Here is a 17456-nt window from a genome sequence, read left to right on the forward strand (position 1 = left end):
AAAGCTCACTGAAATTCTGTTCAGACATGCTAAATTTTCTGAAATTGTTTCCATGCATAAGGTTTTGATCTCATGTTACACGAGTATTAGAGGAAATCTTGATTCTAAGAGAGAAGAACTCAATCTTGGGGGAATAAACTAAAGACTAGTCCCTTTAGATGTTTATTTCATGTAAAGTGCATACTACATATAAATGGAACATAGGAGATAGAAATAATACTTTAAATAAATAGACACCTGTCAGTCCGTGCCTGAAACTTTCCCCTATCTTTTATTCCGAATCATTGTATGCGCCCTAACTTGTGAGCCCACTCTCTCTTGCAATTTGATCTTGGTTTGAAGACTATAATGAACCTCTTCCTCAGAAGTTTCAGGTACTATATTATGGTCAGTTTTGTTGCTTGTCCCTCATACTTATTTCTCTTTTTCAGGGCTATTGCCATCTGTGGTTCAACACATGCAAGCTAATGCAAGAGAACATTCTCTCAGCCTCACCACTGAATGTTGAATACCATTTCAGTAAAACTTCCTAATCTTACTTTCTCAGGAATGCCCATTGCCCAACTTTAGATCTATTTAATTCTACCTGTATTTCAGGGCTGAATCTCATTTTTTTATCGTCTGAACTCTGCCATTTAGCATCTGGAGATTAAACTATACAAGAATGTTCATTTACTCATTTCCTGTTTGATGTTTGGCACACCTAATACAAAGAGGTTGATTGCAGAGTGTCCTGTCTTATCTCCCACATTACAATGCTGAGCGATTCTTGCAAGAAAAGTCTTCTTCTATTTACAAATGCCAGCCATTGGAGAGGAATACAGGAAATGGAGGGAGGAAAAGACCACTAACCAAAGGATGACTAGATTGACGTGGTAACAGATATTTCAGCAAAATTATCTTCACATCCCCCCAAAATGTGAAATCTTCACATATGATTCATGATTTATATTTCTATTGTATCCCATGACATAACATACAGCTTATATTTCTATTACATCCCATTATATGAGAGAAATGCAATATGTTGTCATTGATATTTTTAAGTTTAATATAAGAAAACTATCTGAATTACTCAAATAATGATAAATTTATTAACTAGCTATTTATATGGTGAATTTAAAATAAAAAATAAAAGTATCAATTTAGATCATGCTAAATATTATATTGCCATAGAGTATGTGGTATTTTCCTTAAAACTAGTTCAAATAGTCAAATGTCACTTTGATAGAGAATATAAATGTATATTATTGAAAAATTATCTTTTCATCACTGATTTATTTTATTTTAATATTCCAGTAGTAAAGAAAAGAAAACATACCTCATGTTTTTCCTAACTAAGAAACCACGTATCCATCTTTGAACAATCAAAACTGGTGAATTATGAGCCAGAATTTCATTAATTTTTGAAATAATATGTTTGATATTATTAATTTCATCATCATAGGTTGATCCCTGTATAAAGAAAATACATGTTAATGTTTATCTTTCATGAAAGAATTTCCAAGGAACATTTTAAAATTGCTAGTCTAATAATATAAACTATTAAAATGCTTACAAGTATCTTGTAGGTATAACAGTTAAATAATAAATACATTCTCATTGATTTCATTAGATCATAGTGTCAAGAATTAGTAGCAAATAATTATTTCAATTTCAACACAAAATTCAAGACCAATGATGATAAATTTCTTCCTCTTACCTTCTTTTCCCAGTCTAGTATCATAAATATAAAATTTTGAACATAATCATGTTGATCTTTAAAAAGGAATAGGTATCCAACAAAACTCTAAAAATATCCTGTGGATTACCATAGGAAACTGACATATGTTGGATCACAGAATAACTTATAGCAGTCCAAAATCTTGAGGTAGCTTAACTAGAAATGTTGGACAATTTTATAGGATACAGCTCATTCCTCTGGAATAAAATATTCTATAGTGCCTTTAAAGAAATTATCTCCAAGATCTCTGTTCCTGAAAAATTTTATTTTTATTTTTTTAATTTTTTAAAATATTTATTTATTTATGATAGACATAGAGGGAGAGAGAGAGAGAGAGAGGCAGAGACACAGGAGGAGGGAGAAGCAGGCTCCATGCCGGGAACCTGATGTGGGACTCGATCCCGGGACTGCAGGATCGCGCCCTGGGCCAAAGGCAGGCGCTAAACTGCTGAGCCATCCAGGGATCCCGTGCTCCTGAAAAATTTTAGATTTGGGATCATAGATTCTCTCTAGTCCACTGGTCATCTGACTGGTTAGAAATAAAGCTACTCTACTTATGTTTTGAAAGTAAGGATGATACATTAAGAACTTAAAATTTATATTGTTTGTGAGGCATCTACCCTGAAAATTACCAACTCCATCATATCATGCCCCCTTTTCTGCCTGTACACTCAATCAGCTAAGTAATGCCAGGAAACAAAAATCACAAAGGCTTGCAAATTAGTGCTACTTCAGATTTATATTTACAAACATTCATTGCTAATTAGCAAATGCTTTACTTGGCCCTGGCTTGCTTCCATTTCCAACAGGAGCTATTGCAAACATTCAGTTCAGTACTTTAAGCCTTTTCCCCAGAACTCCCTAAACATCTTTTCATGAAGGAAACAGGGCCATCAAGTAGGAACTCCATCAACTAACTCTCTTCCATTCCCTAAATTTAACTATACTCCCATTTAACTATATTCCTATCTATTCTAAGTAGAAATGCCTTCTAGGAACGTCTGGGGGGCTCAGCAGTTAAGCATCTGCCTCCTGCCTCATATCATGGGTGTGATCCTGGAGTCTCAGGATAGAGTCCGGCATCGAGCGCCCTGCATGGAGCCTGCTTCTCCCTCTGCCTATGTCTCTGCCTCTCTCTCTCTCTCTCTGTGTGTGTGTGTGTGTGTGTGTGTGTGTGTCATAATAAATAAATAAAATCTTTCAAAAAAAAAAAAAAAGGAAATGCCTTCTATTCTATCTTAAAAACAAGAAGTATTTCCCTTCCTGGCCAAGAGAGGCACTCCATTGCTATTAAGTCCCACCTCACTCTGTTTCACTATTACTTAGCTTCTACTGTCACTATTCCTCTACCTATTAATACACCCATGTAAACAATCATATCTAACCCAACCCTCTAACCTTTCTATTTAACTTTTATTAAGAACCCAAATACCTGAGACAGAATTTCATATCTGTCCCTACCTTCTCCTTTCCTTTATCTCAATCCACTGGATTTTACACCTACCAACATATCAGATACTTCTACATTGGATATTCCTCCTTCAAATACCTCCCTTGGGTTCTGTAAACCACTCCTTGTAGTTTTCCTATAACTCTTGTTTACTTCTGGACTTCTTAAAGACCTACCCATACCCTGCCTAATGCCACATGGAAAGGATTTTTCTCTATTTGTCACTTCTTGATTTGAATATGCTCTCCAGATTATTGTATATAATTCATAGCTTCAGTACTTACCTATGTGCCAATGACTCTCAGATTTCTAGCTTTCAGCCTGAACTCACTATTGAACTAAAGAACAATGTGCTCAAACTGATATTCAGTTAAATTCAACTTTCCCAAACAAGAATCTTCTATCTTAAACTGCTTTCTCATAGGCTCTAAGTAAATGATACTAGTGCCCATAATTACCTGACTCAGAAATCCTAAGCTCTCTTTTTTCTTATGCTTCTTTATACCCAAATGTTGCTAGATCCTGGATATTCAACATCCCAATATCTGACTTCTCCCTTTTCCTCTAATCTCTGCCATTGCTTTACTGCATGTCTTTAACACTTCCTTAATTTGCTAAAAATGGTCCCGATAACTGAAATCATCCCCACTCCCCCACTCTCTTCGAAGCATAATGTGCACTATTGCTAGAGTGCACTTCCCAATATGCAAATCTGATCACATGGCATATACCTGCTTATTATATTTCACAGGCACGGCACTGAAAGATCAATTACACATTTTTTGACTTGGCACACAAAATTCTTGATCTAGTCACTTTTTACCTCCATCTCATCTCCCTTCACCCTACATAAGATACCTTCCACAGTGGCAATATCCAACGACTTATAACCCTGAAAATTATGTGATATTCAAACCTCAATTCTTTTTACAGATTCCACTCCAGTTTCTTGACTGCCTTTCTCAATTACTTATCTCACTACTTAGTCTTTTGGAGATTCAATTCTTTCCTCCAAGAAGCCTTTCCTGACATTGTTCTGAGTTCAGTATCCTTCTACAATATTATCCTGTGCAGCATTCATTTGTCATACTTGACAATCTTGAGTTTTACCTGAACCCTGTGGTCCTAGAAAACAGGAAAGGTAAGAAATCTCCTCACCCCTTCGCTTCAGAAAATGGTATCATTCAAAGAAGCACCCTCTGCTATATTACTTAGATAATACCTATGGATGCCCCTCTGGTTCACCTGACAAGGCCCAGACACAGACCCTCTAAATTCCCACTTGCCCTTTTAACGATTAAACTCCTTTGTCCCACTGATGGATCAGAACAAAATGCTTGTTAACCAAACTTTGGTTAATATCCTCTCCTTCCCCTAGGCCCCTGAACTTTGGCCCAACATCAGCCTGAACAACCTTATAACCTTCCCTTAACAGCACTTTCCGAGATAAGGAACTCCCAGAATAAAACATTCTTTGGTCTATGATCAAGTCATGCCACTCCCCTTCATCCTGCTTCCCCACACCAGTTCTTTCCAGTCTTATTTACTCTCCCAATAAGAGAAAAAAACCTTTGTAGACTGATCTTAAAGATGTTTGAAGATGACTGATCAGTTAGAGCATTCCCCCTATTTCAATAGCCCCTTTCCCTCCATTTTAATAATCCTTTTGAAAAAAATCTCTCCTGTTTTCATTTGTCTTTTATTTGACAAGTTTATGCTATGACACAATTATTGGTCTATCTTTCCCACTTGTAACATAAACTCACTAATCTTTTTTTTTTTATTCTATATATCTAGGACTAAATAGACAACTGCCTGTAACTGGTATTCAACTTTTAGTTGACTATTATATCACTAAGTAATAGTAACTTATACATTTCATAATAGTAACTTATACATTTCATATTTGGTTTCCAAGCTTGATTTGGCACCGTCAACCTATTTTTGTAATTCAACTCTTCCTTGGCTGCATTAAGATCATATTCCTAATTTTTCTACCTTTTAAATTTTTATTTCTCGATCTGCTTTACTGGTTCTTTTTCTTCTTCAAACTACATAAATAAATGGCAAAATTTAGGCTTTATTTTTCATCTTTCTGCTCAAATGATCACCTTCTTAGCTACATCTTACTATCTCAGATATGCTGCTTATCCACATAGCTATATCACCTATTAGGATTTACCTCTTAAATTACAATCTACAAAATAAAATTCTCTTTCTCTACCTACAGGTCAAAAACTGAAATAATTGGGGCATCTGGGTGGTGTAGTTGGTTAATCATCCAACTGGTTAACTAAAAGGGACTTGGTTTCAGTTCAGGTTGTGAGATTGAGCACTGCAGTCTGGCTCCATACTCACTGCAGACTCTGTTTAAGGCTCTCACTCCCTCTACCCCTCCCCTCCGTGCTCTCTCTAAAATAAGTAAATAAATCTTATCTTAAAAGGTGTGGGGGTGGAATGCCTGGGTGGTTCAGTTGGTTGAGCCTCTGACTTTTGGTTCAGGGCAGGTCTTTATCTCAGGGCTGAATTCCAGCCCTGCATTGGGCTCCACACTCAATGTGAAGTCTGCTTGATATTCCTTCACTCCCTCTTTGGTTGCCCCTCCCCATGCTCATGCTCTCTCTCAAAATAAATAAATAAAATCTTTAAAAACCAAAACTGAATTATCTCCCCCATTTGAAAACATCCGCAACCTATACCTCATACTGCATTACATACACAGTCATTAACACTATTCTTCACCTTGTCATCTAAGTAATAAACCCACCTTCCTTCTCCCCCTTCCCTTTACCATCCAATAAATTCACTGATTTCCATCAAATAAATAACTCTTCAATCTGTTCCCTATAATCTATATGCCCTACCAGTTTACAAATTAGTTGTTATAAACCAAAGCCCACCCCTCATGATTTCTTTAAATTTCCCTTCACTCCAAAATTACAGAATATATGATAATTTTTCTAGTATGAAAATTGGATCATGGTAAATAGTTAAATATTTCCCCAAGATCTTGCAAGATAAAGCCCTATCTCCCTAGTATCACATATAATACCCTTTGCCATAATAATCCTATTTTTGTCTCCAGCATCATTTGACATGCCCAACCATGTCTTCTAAACTGTAACACTAAATTACTTGTTGCCAGTTGATTGTGCCAAGCTCTAGCATTACCTCTGTGCCTTTGCAAATGTTCTTCACTCTGCCTCATATACTATACACTCGCCAACATCTCACCTTGCCTAATGATTTATATTTAAAAATCTCATCTGAAATATACTTTGCTTTTTTCTTCTTCCATGACCAGAGACTTGAACTCTAAAGATGTTTAAGGAAAATATATTCAGTTCTTTCACAGATTTTGCTCTATACTAAGATCCATGACATTGGAAAAAATATACTTCTTTATTGTTTCTCCTGACTTTGCTTTCTCTATTAAATAAATTCCTATTCATGTGTGGTAGATATCCTGGAACTCACTTCCATGTTTTATATGTTTTTCTTCATCATTTTCATGTATATTCTCAATTTGTTAAAGCCATTCTGTCAAAGGCCAGCTTTCTCATATTGAGTTTTCTATTACCTTTTCAACTACTCTGGCTAAGCTATGTGGCTGACACTAAGCTCCTTTCTGAAGTTCCTGACTGTCCTATCACAGAGAAGTCCTGTCTCATACTAGTTTGCTATTCATTGTAATCCTGCCTATACTGTACATGTTAAAAAGAAAATCACAGACCCAAGATGGAGTTGCTTCTGCTAGGCCAAGTCACCAAACTGGGACTTACTTAATACCTAACCTATAGTTCCAACCTCCCCCAGAAATGCAGATTAACCAGTCAGGAATTACTAATCAGAACCAATAAGGTAATCTGTCACATGAGACCTCTTCATACTCCAGAGGAAGATGAGGTAAATCTACTTAGTAAGACCCCTTGCCTGCCCTTCTACCTATGGAAAGGTGAACTGGCCTGGAACAATTCTTTCTTTTTGCTAAGAACTTCTTTGCTCCACCCTATTTCCTATAAAAACCTTCCATTTTGTATAACTCCTCCTTGGAGCTCCTGTCTACTTGCTAAATGGGATGCTGACTGATTGAAGAATAATGTAAAGTCAATTATATTCTCAAATATACTCGGTTGAATTTTGTTTTTTAACAAGCCTTTCCACGAAACTTATTCTGTGACTTTTAACAATGGACTCTATCTGCCACTGTTCAACTATTACCCTTGACAAATAAAAGGATTTGCAGAATCTCCTCTAGTTCCTACTATTTTCTTATACATATCAGAAATAATGGCATTAAGTCAGGTAGAGCTAGTTTCTGCCTTTGCCTCAGTCCCATCTTCACTGTGCCTGAAAAACAATCTTCACTATGATTAAAAGCACTTTTATGAAATAATCTTTTATTTAAATGTTAGCCTTTATTGGTTTCTGGAAAAGATGTGATTTCCTCTAATTTTTATGTTTCTTTGTTCATTGCATTTGGGCTCATGGTGTGTGTGTGTTCAGGGTAGTAAAATATGCCACCAAAATATCACTGTAAAAGTTCAAGATGTGCCTCCCCAAAATGTGCCCCTGTGGTATATGGATTATTCTGAGCAGTAGGTACTTAAACATAGCAGAGTCAGGGAGAGGCTTCTGCCAAACATCCTTTATCTACCTAAAGACAGATCCTTCAAAAGGCATTAAGTTCCCATAAATCCATTCCCCAGGTGTTTCAACATCAGAGGAGATAGCTTTTATCACAAAAGAGGTTAGAAGAAGAGTAGGAGTGGGTACCACATCCAGAAGATCTTTGTCACAAATTCCCATCATTCTTCTAAGGACCCATTTATCTTCCCTGAAAAGCATTTCCTTTCCAATTAGAAGTCTACATTCTCCCTCTACTTTCCCTATTAATGCTAGTTAAGCATGAATCCTAAGATATCTCAGGGAGTTCCTCATTTTCCCCCTGGCTACCTCTCATGTATAAATGAGAGATATACTTTTTAGTCTACTTCTGTTTGTCTATTGTTAATTTGCATTTTATTACAAAGGTCTCAGCCAAGAATTCAAGACAGTAGAGGGAAAATAATTTTTCCTCCCCTATGTAAGTAGCTCAGGACCACAGTAGATTGAGTGCATAGATAAGAAGTGAGGGGAGAATACAATAGGGAATTTAGATGACTGGGCTTAAAGGTGGTCCTGGTCAGATGCTACAGTAGTCACCAGCAGAGAACATCAAGCTCATACTTAAGTTCACAGCATAGAGTCCCATTTTGTACCAAAGCATGAAGAATTTCTTCTCCTTAAAGACAGAAACAATCATCATCAGCTGTGGGCAGGGTTAGTGTCCTTGCCAGAGAACAAGCAATCTCTAGACAATAAGCTTTCTGATGTCCTGAAACAGTTACCTTGGAAAATGCCAATAAAGATATCTCTGCAAACTTGTACAAATGCCGTAAGCCATTTGGTATCTGAGGACAAACGGACATATCCTATTTGTGAGGGAAAGTAATGCATTTCCTGGTTTAAATCCCAGTTCTAGCACTTACTAGCTCTGTAACCCAGGGTAAGTAACCTATCTGTCCCCTGCTGATCATCTATAAGATAGAGAGAACAATGGTACTACCTCATTGAGTTGTGAAGGAATATTTGTAAAGCACTTAGAACAGAGGCTCAAATATTTCAAGCATCCAAACAATGTTATTTGCCAACAGTTTTATAGTCATACTTACACTGATACAGTTTTAGAGTTTACAAAGCATTTTTATAAACCTTATTTGATATGCAAAAAAATTAGTCTAAAGGAATTTACTAAGTAATTCATTCAACCAACACAAATCAAAATTATGAAATCAATAAATTAACTCTGGAAGATAATTAGTACTAATATTTTCAATCCAATAAAGGGAATTAAAGTATTACAGTAAACGTTTGGCAATGAACAACATATGCTTAAGCAAAAAAATTACATAAATTAAGAAAACAGATGGTACAATACTGTAATATCTGTACTGTACAGCTTGCTATTGTAATCCCGGGATGAAAATGTGGCTGTTGCTAACCCTGGTATAAACCATAATGAAGTATTTCAAAAGAATAGCAAGGACTTTTATAACTAACATGGAAAGGGGTACTTTGTGTTCTATCAGGAAGAGTAGTTTAAAATACAAATTCCAAAATTATATTCTATTCAAAGTGTATATAATTATGTAAAAAAGATTCTCAATTATTTTAATATTCTTAATATAGTCATACTTACTGAAATTTGTTTTTTTTTTTTGTCCTAGTCTCATGTTTATATTTCTTCTACATGTATCTGGTCCATAATGTCTATCTTTTTCTATTCCATTTGTGACTTTTCCCATCAGAATTTCCTAATTTGGCATATACTTTCCCAACATATTTAAAAAATGTAAATCGTGCTAACCCCATAAGTATCTATTTCAAATAAAGCGAACCCACAGTTTTTATTTTTTTTATTCCATCAGAAAGCACATTAATGAATGACCTACTCACTTAATAATCACATGAAACAGTAGAAATCTATGTGAAATTCCCCACATTAAGATTTTGTATTATTTTAAATCAGTATTTCTTAAGATTACTTGGTAAACATTTTGGGAACACTACAGTCTATTTTCAAGTTTAAAAAATTCACCTAAGAACCACTGAATAACTTAAAATAAAAATTTATAATGATAATAATATAACAGTATAGAAGTTTCAGGAAAGAAGAAAAGTACATACTAGAAAAAAAACCGTACTCAAATTTCTACCACTCATAATTATTATCATTTTTAAAATATTCATTTCCAAATACTTTCCCAACTCTGTAACTTATCTTTTCATTCACTGAACACGGTCTTTTCCAGAGAGATAAAATTTTTAATTTTGATGAAGTTCAACTTATCATTTTTTTTCTTTTAAAGATTATGCTTTTGGTGTCAGGTCTAAGAATGTTTTTTCCTACTCCTACATCCCGAAAATTTCCTTCAATTTTTTTCTTTCTAAAAGTTTTATACTTTTAAGTTGTACATTTAACTTCCTGATCCATTTTGAGTTAATTTTTGTATGAGGTGTGAAACAGGTTCAGGCTCATTTGTGTGTGTATGTGTATGTCTGTGTCTGTGTATGCCCAATTACTCCAGTAACATTTACAGAAAAGGCTATATTTTCTCCATCAAATTACTTACATCTTTATCAAAATTCAGTTGAACATATTGTAGGAACCCATTTTTGGGTTTTCTGGTCTGTTTCATTGATCTATGCTCACCAATATCACATAGTCGAAATTACTATAGCTATGTAAGTATCAAAATCAGGTAAACTGATTCCTATCACTTGTTTTTCAAAGTTGTTTTAGTCATTCTAATTCCTTTTCCTTTCCATAAAAAGTTTAGAATGCTTTTTCTGCTTATACCTACACAAAATTCTGCAAGATTCTGATAGGAATTGCATTAGCCCTCTATATTAATTTGGAGAGAACTGAAATGTTATTATGCTGAATATCCTAATTCATGAATGTGCTATGTCTTTCCATTTATTTCGATCTTTGATTTTTTTCATCAGTGTTTTACAGTATTCAGCATACAAGTTCTGTGCAAGTATTGTTAGACATACCCAATTATTTCATCTTTTTAAGTGATTAAAAATAGTATATTTTTAAATTTTGGTGTCCATGGGTTCACTGTGGTATACAGAAATTTAATTGATTTTTGCATGTTTATCTAACATACTATGGCCTTACTAACCTCACTTTTTACTTCTAAGAGATTTTTTTTGTGGATTCTTTGGGATTACCTACAGAGGTAAAATCCAGAGTTTTATTTCTTATTTTTTCATCTATATGTCTTTTGTTTCCTTTTTTCACCTTATTGCACTAGCTACACTGCCCAGCACTATGTTGGCATGAAAAGAGATGGTGGGCATCCTTGTGCCATTACCTCTCTTGGGGAGAAATTATTCAGTTTTTCACCATTAAGCATAAAGATAGCTGTTAGTTTTTATTTGATTTTCTTTATAAATCATGGAAGTTCTCTATGCCTATTTTTCTGAGGTGGTTTGTTTTGTTTTGTTTTGATCATGAATGGATGTTGAACTTGGCCAAACTTGGCCTAATACTTTTTCCCCATTAACTGATATATAATAGTTGATATATTTTTCTTTTGTCTTTTGATATGGTAAACTACATTAAATGATTTTCAAATATTGAGCAAGCCTTGTATCCCTGGAATAAGCACCATTTGCTCATGGTATATAGTTATTTTCACATACTGAATTCTATCTACTAACATTCTGTTAAGGATTATTATGCGTATATTCATGAGGGATACATCAGTTTTCTTTTTTGGTACTGTCTTTGCTTTTGGTATCAAGGTACTTTAACTTTATGAAATAAATGGGGAGGTGTTCCTTTTATTTTCTAGAAGAAACAATAAAATTGTAAATGTTTGGGAGAAGGAATGTTTCCTTCTTTCTGCGTACTTTAGGTTTATTTTGCCCTTGTTTTTCTAGGATCTTGAGAGGGGGAATCTCAGACTGTTGATTTGAGGATTTTCCTTTTTTCCTATATATGCATTTAGTACTAAAAATTTCGCTCTCAGCATTGCTTTAGCTGTGTCCCACAAATTTTGGTAGGTTCTACTTTTATTTTAATTCACTTTTTTTCCCCTTGATACTATATCTTTGATCTGTAGATTTCCTAGAAGTTTGTTGCTTAGTTTTCAAGTTTTGGGGGTCGTAGTCTTATTTTTCTGTAGTCAAAGAATATACCCTGTATGATTCAAATTGTTTTAAATTTGTTGAAATTTGTTCTATGAAACAGGAAATGACGTACATATGACTGGACATTTGAATGTCTATTCTGATGTTGCTGGTGGAGTTAGGTTCTGTTGGATGATAGGGTTGTAGAGTTTTCCTTTGATTACTTTTGATATGATAATTCTTTGCCCATCCTTTTATTTTCAACGTGCCGATATCATTGTGTTTGAAGTTTCAGGTAGACAACATATACTTGGGCTATATTTTTAAATCCTCTTTGCCATATCTATCTTTCAATTGGTACATTTAAGCCATTTAAGTTTAATATAAATTTTAATGTAATTACTGATAGAAAAAGACAACTCTGCCATTTTATATTATGTTTTCTATTTGTTTTCTCTGCTTTTTGTTTTCGTATTCTTACTTTCCTACTACTTAAAGAATTTGAGAACTCCATTTATATTCTATAGTGTTTTTTGTGCATTCTGTTTTTTAGAACTTTCTTACACACACATAGTCAAATGATGTCACCAATTTACTCATTAAAATGAAGTGTAAAAAAAATAAATAAAAAATAAAATAAAATGAAGTGTAAAAGACTTGCCTTTCTTTATAGCTCTGCCTTTTTAATAATTTTAAGTATTTTATACATATATTTAGATCAGTGTTATGATTTATCAGATATATTATTCACCAATATCTTCTGTAATTTTGTTAGCTGCCTTTCATTTTGTTGATAGTTTCCTTTGCTGCACAGAAGCTATTTAGTTTAGTTAATATTTGCTTTACATACTTAAGGGCTTCTATGTCAAATGTATAAATATTTACAAATGCTACATACTCTTGCTGGATTGACCCTTTTATCATTATAATGACTTTTGACTTAAAGTCTATTTTTCTATATATATACCTACCCCATTTTTCTTTTGGTCTCTATTTGGATGAAATACCTGTTTCCATTTGCCTGGAATATCTATTCTTTTCATTTTTCAGTATATTTTCTGTTGTTCACATCAATTAATTTATATTATTCTATCTTCTCTTTTCCCTCATTCTTTAATCTTCACCCACCATTCTGCTGTTAAGTTCATCTACAGAGCTTCTTATTTTGGTTTTTGGTTATTGTATCTTTGATTTTCTTTTTCTCTATTACAAATAGAGCTTTCTATTTGTACATGTTTCAAGTATGTTTATAAATAATCACTGAAGCATTTTAATGATACCTGCATTTAAAAAAATTTATCAGAAAGGGCAGCCCGGGTGGCTCAGTGGTTTAGCACTGCCTTCAGTCCAGGGTGTGGTCCAGGAGACCTGGGATCGAGTCCCACATCAGGCTTCCGTCATGGAGCCTGCTTCTCCCTCTGCCTGTGTCTCTGCTTCTTTCTTTCTCTCTCTCATTAATAAATAAATTAAATATTTTTTAAAAAATGTGGTGAGGGAGCGCCTGGGTGGCTCAATCCAGTTAAGTGTCTGCCTTCTGCTCAGGTCGTGATCCCAGGACCTGGGATCAGGTCCTATGTCTGGCCCCAAGCTCCCGTGGGGAGTCTGCTTCTGCCTCTGCCCCTCCCCCTACTCATGCAAGCTCTCTCTCTCTCTAATAAAGTAAATATTTAAAAACAATTATCAGAAAGTTTTAAACAGTGAAAGCATCTCAGGATTAATATCTATTGATTGTCTCTTCATTCGGTTTAAGATCTTCCTAGTTCTTTGTATGTTGAGTGTCTATTGATTGAAACCTAGGCATTTTTGTATTATGTTCTAAAACTTTCAATATCATTTAAACCTTCTGTTTTAGCTGGCTTTCTCTGATACTGTTCCAGCAGGGGCAATGGATGTCACTGTCTTGTTTTCAGGGGGAGGTAAAAGGATGTCACTATCTCCCTCCAGCGGGAGGTAGAGGTCCAGACTTACACCATTCAAGCCTCTATTAACCTCCAAGCGGGGGGAGGGGGGTCTTCTCATTAATTCTGGGTAGAAGTGGGAATTTCCACTTTCATGTGGTCTTTATTGACATGGCTATGAGAGTGGCCTTGTTACAGCTGGGAAATAGTGAAAGTTCTGTGACATCATCCCAGTGAGTAACTGGATTGCCTCATTAGAGCTTCATGAGGATGGAAGTCTAGGGTTTCAACTCAATCTATGATGGCTGGCCTAGGTGGAAATGGAACCAAAGTTTTTTGTTTTTTGTTTTTTGTTTTTTCCATTGTTTTAACTGGAAGAGAATGGTTATTGTCTGAAAGCCAACTGTCTTACTAGAATGAACCTTTCTTGGTTGTTTGGACAGAGAGAGCAGGTACTTTGATATTTTTTTATTTGGTTAAATCCTTTGGTTTTTAGGTTACTGGCTTCTTTAGCTTTAATTTTAGGATATAAAAAAATGAAACAAAAACAGCAAAATAGGGAATTCATTCATCACTGCATCATTGCTCAAATTCTGACTATCCTAGCCAGTCAGCCTCTGCTCTTCAACACTCAGTCTTTTTATGTATGTTTCACATATAATGTTCAAGGAATTTATATAAGACATAATATATACAGGCATATTTTCTTTTATTATACTTCGCTTTATTGTACTACATAAAACCTGCAATTTTTACAAATTAAAGGATGTGGTAAGCCTCCATTAAGCAAGTGTATTGATGCCATTTTTACCCATATTGTTTGCCCACAACCACCTGTATGTCACATTTTGGTAATTCTCACCACATTTCAAATTTTTTTCATTACTTTATTTGTTCCGGTAATCTGTGATCAGTGACTATAATTCACTGTAAACTCAGATGATGGTTAGCACTTTTTAGCAATAAAAAGTATACATACTACTATAATACATACACTTTATACATACTACAATATTACACACTTAATGGATTATAGTATAAACATAAATTTTATATGAATTGGAAATATTTATTTGAGTTACTTTAATACAATATTTGCTTTATTGTGTTGGTTTGATATGAAAACTACAATATCTCTAAGGTATGCCTGTAGTATTATATAATACATTATATCACAAAAAATAACTATATAACACATATAATGTACAGGAAATTGAATTATACTTTACAAGAGAAATATCTACTCTATCTTCCTAGAAGTAGAATTCTGTGTCCTGAATTTTTAACAAAATGTTCATTAAGTGTGTTCTCTCTGTACTGTAATAGTTTCTACTTAGTCGTAAATTTCTAAAACTATTTTTGATTTGTATAATATCATTTTGTATATTAGTGCTCAAAAAAATCTCTTTATTGTAGCTACTATTTTCTTATATCAATTGAAATGGTTCTTATTTTGCCATTTAATGTTTTGTGTGATAAATTCTATATTAAGACTAATTTTAAGTCTTTTATTTTATTCTACATATATATATTTTAAAATTTTATTTATTTATTCATGACAGACACACACAGAGAGAGAGAGAGAGAGGCAGAGACACAGGCAGAGGGAGAAGCAGGCTCCATGCAGGGAGCCTGACATGGGACTGGATCTTGGGTGTCCAGCATCACACTCCAGGCTGAAGGTGGCGCTAAACCGCTGGGCCACCCGGGCTGCCCTACTTATATATTTACTTAGCATTTTACTTTTAGTTTTTCTGTATTACCTTAATTTTTGGACTTTTCTTCCTAATAGCCATCTTGAAATTGGTTTTTACACTTATAATAAATTCACAATTATTTATATTTACTTATAATCATATCACATTCACAAATGTAAATATATAGTAATTTTTATCAACATAGCCTTACTTTTGACAATGTCTTGTGATTTTTTTTATATATCCTATAGGCTATATTTTCTTCTTTATCTTTCTTTTCTTTTTAAAACCAAAAATATAAATTCTACAATATGTCATCTTCATTATCTATTAAGCATAAGTTTACTTTCAAATATCTACTTGGTCATTATATTTATGCATTTTTCTTTTTTTTTAATTTATTCATGAGAGACACACACACAGAGAGAAAGGCAGAGACACAGGCAGAGGGAGAAGCAGGCTCCATGCTGGGAGCCTGACATGGGACTTGTTCCCAAGACCCCAGGATCAGGCCCTGTGCGGAAGGCGGCACTAAACCATTGAGCCACCCGGGCTGCCTGCATTTTTCTTTTTGATACTTACATTGGAATTAAGAAAAAAAAACTGATGCTGAATTTTTGATCTAAAAATCTCTATTTTGGGGTAAGAGCTAAAATGGCAGAGCAGTAGGAAGAACCTAGGCTTGCCTCTCCCTCAAACACAGCTAGATAAATACCAAATCATTCTGAATACATAAGAAATCTATCTGAAGACTGACAGAACAAATTGCACAATCAGAGAGAGAGAGAGAGAAGAGGCCACATTGTGGAAGGCAGGAGGTACAGAGATGTAGCTGGGTAGAAAGGGATTGAGGGTGCTGTGGAGGGGAGGGAGCCCTAGTCAGAGAAGGAGAGAGAGAGAGAGAGAGAGAGAGAGAGAGAGAGGAGCACACAGGGAATCACACAAGGAAAATATTTTCCCAAAGCCATTGATGGGGAAAACAAGAGGGGCTGATTTTTGTGAGTTTTTAAAAACAGCAGGTCTGTGGTATGGCCAGTGTGGAGCCCTGAGGGTGCTGCAGTGCTCCAGTGGAGAAGGAGGGCAGATAGCCTGGGAGCAGACTATAATTTGAGCATCCCTGGGGACACAGTGGGAAAGAGGGCTCCTCCTTCTTGAAGCACATGTAAGAAGGGTGGCATTGCCTCTCCAGGGACAAAGGAGCCAGGGGGCACCATTTTTCTTGCTGCCCCTCACCACAGGTACAGAGACACCTGCTGAAGGCAGCTAATCTGGACACTAGCTTCTTGCTGTGCTTTACTCCAAACTTCATACCCATGTGCTTTGATACAACCGCGCATCTGGAACAAACATGCATCAAGACCCTCCTCCAGAGGACCAGCACAGATCCCCTCCATGCCAGGTCCCTAAAGTTTGGAGTTTTAAAACTCAGCTGGCCTGGCTGGGATAGAATCCAAGGTGTACTGTGATGCTGGGCAGGCAGGTGGCCAGGACACAGACAGAATGAAGGCAGCAATCTAAGGGACAACTGGGGTGCAAGAGGGGAGATTATTTGCTCTTCTGGGAGGCCTTCTTGATGAGCAGCAGATGCAAACTCCCCTCTGTGGGGACTAGGAAGCTAGCTGGTCCCATTTCCCTCACCCTGCTCTTCAGCATAAACTAAAAATGACTGTGCAACAAGCTGCTTCAGTAAGCAGCACAGTACCAACACTGGTGGCCTAAACTGCTTACAGCAAATCACAACCCCCTGGGCTATACTGGTGCTGCTTTTCTTGGGTAGGTATGCCTGAGAACTAGGGCAGTGGGCTCCTCCCCTAGGAGAACAGCACTAACCCCCCGAATGCACCACATCTACTGACCATATAGTTCTGCAAAGTTTCAGCTCTAATGGAAATAGCATCAGGTCTCTTTTAACAAGCAGAACAGAGCATATCTAGTTAAAATTCACCATACTCTCTGGTCAAGGTTTAAATACTCCCCACTTCATGCAAGAGGAAACTGCAGAG

The 17456-nt window shown here is 35.5% G+C and overlaps 1 protein-coding gene across 1 annotated transcript in view; it reads right to left on the reverse strand.

Moving 5' to 3' along the window:
* The window catches only part of LRRIQ3 (leucine rich repeats and IQ motif containing 3), a 188941-nt gene that overhangs the window by 138699 nt on the left and 32786 nt on the right, over nucleotides 1-17456 (reverse strand). Inside the window, exon 4 of the mRNA XM_055341019.1 lies at nucleotides 1322-1455. Coding sequence (XP_055196994.1) covers nucleotides 1322-1455 — 134 coding nt within the window. The remainder of the gene's footprint in view (nucleotides 1-1321; nucleotides 1456-17456) is intronic.

Source organism: Nyctereutes procyonoides, unplaced genomic scaffold (assembly GCF_905146905.1).
Source record: "Nyctereutes procyonoides isolate TBG_1078 unplaced genomic scaffold, NYPRO_anot_genome, whole genome shotgun sequence".
Taxonomy (NCBI): Eukaryota; Metazoa; Chordata; class Mammalia; order Carnivora; family Canidae; genus Nyctereutes; species Nyctereutes procyonoides.